General features: G+C 35.5%; 1 protein-coding gene across 1 annotated transcript in view; it reads left to right on the top strand.

The window, feature by feature from the left end:
- Positions 1–6,543, top strand: part of LOC111089067 (MFS-type transporter SLC18B1-like) — a 34,998-nt gene that overhangs the window by 5,905 nt on the left and 22,550 nt on the right. Inside the window, exons 5-7 of the mRNA XM_022400814.1 lie at positions 2,308–2,455; positions 3,618–3,686; positions 6,226–6,313. Coding sequence (XP_022256522.1) covers positions 2,308–2,455; positions 3,618–3,686; positions 6,226–6,313 — 305 coding nt within the window. The remainder of the gene's footprint in view (positions 1–2,307; positions 2,456–3,617; positions 3,687–6,225; positions 6,314–6,543) is intronic.

Raw genomic sequence — 6,543 nt, forward strand, 5'->3', positions numbered from 1 at the left:
ACGGCTAGCGTAGATAGCTCTCGTGTAGCTTTGCGCGAAATTCATAAAACAAACAAACAAACGTTATGATCAGTTCTGTGCGAATGCCGTTTACGTTTAGTTGAGGATGAAAAGAATAAGAAAACGTAAAATTTTGAGTAATTCCGCAAACTGGAATAGTTTCATATAGTGTAACACAAAGTTATGTAGTTCCGCTTAATGTATGTTTATTACGCTTCTTATATTTTTACGGAATATCATGTCGGTGTCTTGTTTTAAAACCTTAAACTTTCAAATGAGTGAAAGTCTGCCAGATACAATTCAAGTTGGTTTGTTTCATTCGCTCGTTTTGTTTATTCTCAAAATCCCTAGAAAGTGAAAATAAACTCATGCTTTAGAAAGCATTGACATTAATACCCATTTATGACGAAAGGCAATTCAAAGAAGCAACTTTGATTAACTTGACTATACAACTAACACAGAATAAAAAAATAACAAAGAATAAAACTAATGGACTTTCTTTCTGACTGAATGTGCAACGGAATTAGAAATATCATTCACTTCAAAGTCATTTTCATAAAAATGATATAGCGGAACATAGTAGCTGACATTAAGAAAAAAATTAACCAGTTACTCATTAGGCTTAGGTGATCTATTATGTATTATAAATGCGATTCTACTTCACTTCAAAATCACTTCCATAAAAATGACATAGCGGAACATAGTAGCTGACATTAAGAAAAAAATTAACCAGTTACTCATTAGGCTTAGGTGATCTATTATGTATTATAAATGCGATTCTACTTCACTTCAAAGTCATTTTCATAAAAATGACATAACGGAACATACTAGCTCATATTAAGAAACAAATTAACCAGTAATTCATTAAGCTCAGATGATCCGGTATGGGCTATTAACCATGATAACGACAGAGACTTTTTAAAGTAAAACTAACTGGAGGAAGAATATATTTTCACTGCGCATCAGTCAACTGATTGAATTTAGTCGATTCAAATAAATTGTGCACTTTTTTGCAATATCGCATAAAACATCTTCACTCTTTCTTTCCATTGCAACGACATGAGGCAATGAACAACTAACAGTTAAGTTTATAACAAATAACAATGCATATTCATGTATATACTTACACTTTTTCAAACTAATTAGTGCTTTTTAATTGAAATTAGATCACTAGTTTTTGTTTTCTTTTAATGATGAGGATAGAAAATCACGTTGAGAATAAATCTCTACAACTGGATCTCGAAATCGTCTATCCTTGCCGAGAAGAAATTTAGCAACAGCTTCATGAGGATAAAACTTAAACATAACACTACCATTTAGTGCAATCTCAATTCTTACATTTGCGGCTTCTTTTTGGGTGTTCATGTGATGTGCAGATACTTTTAAGTTAGAACATAAAACTAATCTTTCCGGCAGCATACTGTGTGGCGCGAGTGTTATGATTGCAGCAATAGTTAGTTGAAGGACATCAAGGCAAACACGTGAGAGCTTACAGAATTGTCGAGTAAATCGAGAATTATTATTAAAAGTTCACAGGAATGTCTCCAACTTCCTCCATAAGAGGTCACTACTCTGTATGATCGTCGAAAAATTACTGATTTATTTTCTGGAAATATTCACGAAACAATAATTTTACCAGCTTGTACGAAATTTTTCAATTCGAGGAATATACTATTTCTTTTATCATTTCCTCTTGTTCCATGTGCAGGGCTCCCCAGTGGCACAGCGGTATGTCTGCGGACTTACAACACTAGAAACCGGGTTTCGATACCCGTGGTGGGCAGAGCACAGATAGCCCTTGTGTAGTTTTGTGCATAATTAAAAACAAACAAAAACAAACTATGTGCAGGAGTTCAGATAAAAAAGTTTTCTGATGATTCAATAATTTCATTTCGAATAGCTGAGCTCAACCTATGTTGTGTTATTACATGTTGTTCTTTACTCTGTCATCAGTAGTGTGCACCACATTTCATATTTCCCTTTCTCTCCACCAGGGAAGGACTCGTTGTCCACACCCAAATGGAAAATCCCTGGAATTTGAATTACGATTTAACGTATGTTTGTCTCTCCGTGAATTTGTTTTATTCATTGCAGGGGTCTTTTTTTTTTTTTACTGGAGTGGTAAATGCCCTCTTCTTCCAATTTTCGTGTGTTTAAAAAATACCATGGCAACGATTGATATTGAATCGTAACAGTAAAATATGTGTTTGTTGGTTTTCTTGATACTTTTACAATAGAGTCTACTTAGTTTCTTAAGAGTGAAAAAACACAAAATATAAGTAACTTAGATGTGAGGGTTTATTGAAGAATACTGGACGGAGCACCAAATGGAAGACCGTTCATAGCGGCTGCATTTGCCATTCGCATAACGGAAGGCCTCGGATGTGCCGCTACCCGCACAGCAACCAACACCATCATCGCCAAGAACTTTCCCACGAGCGTGGCAACCGCCTTTGTAAGTCCTCACTGGTTTATGTATATCTATTATATACTGATCTGTATTTTATCTGTTTAATCTTACATCATTATTGTTTCCAAGACAGAAACGAAAGCTTTAACCATGTAACTCTACTGTTTGGTCCAAGAGTGTACAAAAATAGATGTAAAACACAAAAAAGCAACAACTCTGGGAGCGCATTGACGTAACCCTATAATTGCCGATGGGCCGAGACGAATGCCTTTATGTTAACCAAATATATGTCATAATCGGCACTGTTATACTTGAAAGTCACTGCGTAAGTATTTTCTAAAGGATACAAACGTGTGTTAACCAATACACTGGTATGCTACTGTATCATTATAATCTTACAGCATGGTTATAAAACGAGGAACAATCATCGGATTTATATAACTGAGCGCTACTGTGATTCCACGACCTCAAGGAGATAGAAGAATTCTAACCAATACATTGTCATTGCAAAGATATATCTAAATACATTCCGATCACGACCGCAAGGACAAAACTCCATGCTAACTAACACTTTACCAGGCAGTATATACTTCCTGAGATAAATTATTTAATTTTTTTATTGTACTTAATACTGGTTTCGTAGGAAGACGAGCCTGGCTGGGTGGTTAGGACGATCGACTCGCAATCTGCGGGTCGCGGGTTCGAATCCCCGTCCCACCAAACATGCTCGCCCTTTCAGCCGTAGGGGTGTGACGGTCAATTCGTTGGTAAAAGAGTAGCCCAAGAGTTGGCGGTGGGTGGTGATGACTAATTGCCTTCCCTCTTGCCTTTCACTGCTAAATTAGGGACTGCTAGCACAGATAATCTTCGTGTAACATTGGTAGAAATTCATAACAAACAATATCAAACACAGGAAAACGATTCACAAAAGACTGGTTAAGATCCCTCATTTCAATCAAACAATTTCGTTTTTTTTCTTCTAGTGATGACTTGTTTTTGTCAACAGGGAACAACCTTGGCACATGCAGCTTACCAGGACACTGCAGCAGTCAAAAGCCAATAATTTGTTTTGAACAGTGGAATATTTCTCTGTCGTATAACTAAATTTCATTGCTTGAACGTAAGAGATTGACGGGTATATTTTTGTGAAGTCTCAAAGTTTCGGGTTTATATTTCCCATTTAGTAAAACAACATTTTGTGTTTCAGGCGATTTTAGAGACGTTTCTCGGTGCTGGAGTTATGGTTAGCCCAACTTTGGGAGGACTGTTGTATGAGGTAATGTATACTTCTAGTATCGAAATACAAGCAAAGGTTTTTGTTTCTTCGTTTAAAGATACTTGTTCAAGCTTGACTCATTTTGAATATGCCTATAATTGCTTCAAGGATTTAATTAGTATTAATTTGCCATTCTAGTCGACCCATGGGCCTTTTAGCAGATCTGGGACCCCGATTTATTTATTTTTGGTTTGTTCGAATTAAAATTTCGATTCTTTATATGAAAGTCTAATTCAAAACACAATTTAAAAAAAAAATGAAGAGGCGAGCATAGCGAGGGGTGGGAGTCGGGGGTCAAATTACTACTCCCCAAATTTTTAAAAATCTAGAAGGTCCACTGTCTTGTAATTTTGCTTCTTCGTTTAAATATATTTGTTTTAGTCTGATTCGTGTTGAATACGCTTATAATTGCTTCCACAAACATAACAAGTAAACAACAGTTACAAAATGTACTAAAATCACCTAACAAATACTGACTTTTTCCAATGACAACTTCTCCGAATCGTCAGTTATAAAATTTGAAAGCTGTAGTTCCAACCACTACGAGGAACTGAAGTAGAATATGTATCGAAAATTTGTATAAAAAAAATTTAATGGTCCATCATAAAGATTCTAACTGGTCTCCATTAGGTTTAACTGTACAACTGCAAGAATATATATATATGTTTGTGTAATCCCATTTTATCAATTGCAGAGTGCATCTTTTAAAGAATATATGTGTAACTTTAACCAAAACTCTGTAATGTAAAACACCCGTTTTGGATTACATTACTCTTGGGATATACATAACCTTTTTGTTAATCCAGATAAACACAAAAATATCGCGAACTGAGATCACTATGTTAATATTAACCTAAAAGTAAGGTGTTTCTCCATTCAGATGATAATACGGGTCACATTTTGTTTGGATGGATTCCACCGTTCACATGTTACAGGAACCTCCTTTTCAGTTCAGACGTCATAGGGATTTCTCAAAAATCTTTGAAAATTGACCAGGGATCCTTAGAAAGCTGGAGACTCCACTTGGGAGACTGGAGTAAAGGAGATATTTTAACGAAAGGAAAACACAACTTTGGTTTTAGGATAAAAGGATAGAAATGCACGTTTGGTAGCAAGATAAAATACTTTTAGTGTCGAAATATATACAGAGTTTTGTGTTTCTTCGTGCAAATAGGGTAGCCTAAACTGATTATTTTTAGATAAGCCTACAATTGCATTCACGATTATTATATTTTTTTTCGGAATTATTGTGGGTCCACGGGACTTCTAGCCGGTCAGGATCGACTGAATGACTCGAAACTCAGATCATTGTTTATTGATATATATATATTGCAAAATTATTTTGATTTATTCATACGCAAATTTCAATTCATTATAAGATAGTATATTTCAAAACACTATTTAAAAAGAGGAGTATTGTGTATCAGGGGCGTAGTCAGTAGGTGGGTACCAGAGGTGGGTGGGTGAAAAACCACTCCAATATTCTTAAAAGTCTAAAAGGTCCACTAATTTGAGATTTTTTTTTTAAATGACTTACCCAAGTCGTTTACAACTTAACAGTATATTACTGTGAGATAGGCTAAGCTTCTCCTCGGTTTTCAATACATCGTTTTACAAATTCCATTTAGGCTAAGGTAAATCACTTGCATTCTTTGTATAGAAGGAAATGTCTAAATTTGTTAAGGATGCCCCTTCCCTTACTCTTACACCCCAGTGGCACAGCGCTATGTCAGCGGACTTACAACGTTAGAAACCAGGTTTCGATACCCGCGGTGGGCAGAGCACAGTTTTACTGACCTGTGACGACAGTACAAATTGTTACGTCGAGGTTCCTTAGGTAGCGTTATTTTAGTGTCTACTGACTGACTGACAGACAACACTACTGTATAGTGGTGCAAGTGGTTAAAACAGGTGACCCCTCCAGGAGTATTTCGGCCCACTTTCGAGGAAATAATATTAATATAGCTCATGTGAGAAAGTTGCGGAGTTGTGTTCTTATATTTACAGAATAATTCAACATTGTAGATATTAGACTATTCTCAACTAATTCATTAAACTTGTACAGTTTTCTAGCATGGAAGAGCTAAGATATTTCATTTTATCAAGGATCTTGACACAAAAAAGAAAACATTCAGTTCTTCTAGCGTTTAGTTTTTGTTGTATCTTGGTATACAGAAGACCCTTCAATCTTAAGTTATTACACAGCAGGGAAAACAACCTACCTATATATAAATATATGATAGAGGACTTATCAGATACATAGATAGGTACACGTTTGTACAATGACTTTATGTTATAATAATATTTGATGATGTCAATAAACCCCATTATATTCTAGAAAGTGCTTCTCGTCTAACGGCAACAACTTGAGTTTTTCACATATACTACCACAGACTTTATCGACCTTGTTATTCTTCCAAAAGCTTTTTGAGCATAAAGTGAATTATCCAGTACATTTTCTAAGGTTTTAACAGCTCTATATTTAACCGCAAGTTATTTTTTGCTTGTTTGAAAGTGATACATGTATTCATATTTCTAGCTTGGTGGATTTAAACTTCCTTTTGTTGCCTTCGGTTGTCTGTTGCTGCTGATAGAAGTAACGTTATATTTCTTCCTTCCAGACTCTGGTAAGTTGTGTGTGTGTGTTGATTTAAGCAACGATTAATTCTTCCTACCAGAGTCTAGTAAACTGTGTGTTGATTTAAGCAACGATTAATTCTTCCTACCAGAGTCTAGTAAACTGTGTGTTGATTTAAGCAATGATTAATTCTTCCTACCAGAGTCTAGTAAACTGTGTGTTGATTTAAGCAACGATTAATTCTTCCTACCAGAGTCTAGTAAACTGTGTGTTGATTGA

Source organism: Limulus polyphemus, unplaced genomic scaffold (assembly GCF_000517525.1).
Source record: "Limulus polyphemus unplaced genomic scaffold, Limulus_polyphemus-2.1.2 Scaffold5163, whole genome shotgun sequence".
Classification (NCBI taxonomy): Eukaryota; Metazoa; Arthropoda; class Merostomata; order Xiphosura; family Limulidae; genus Limulus; species Limulus polyphemus.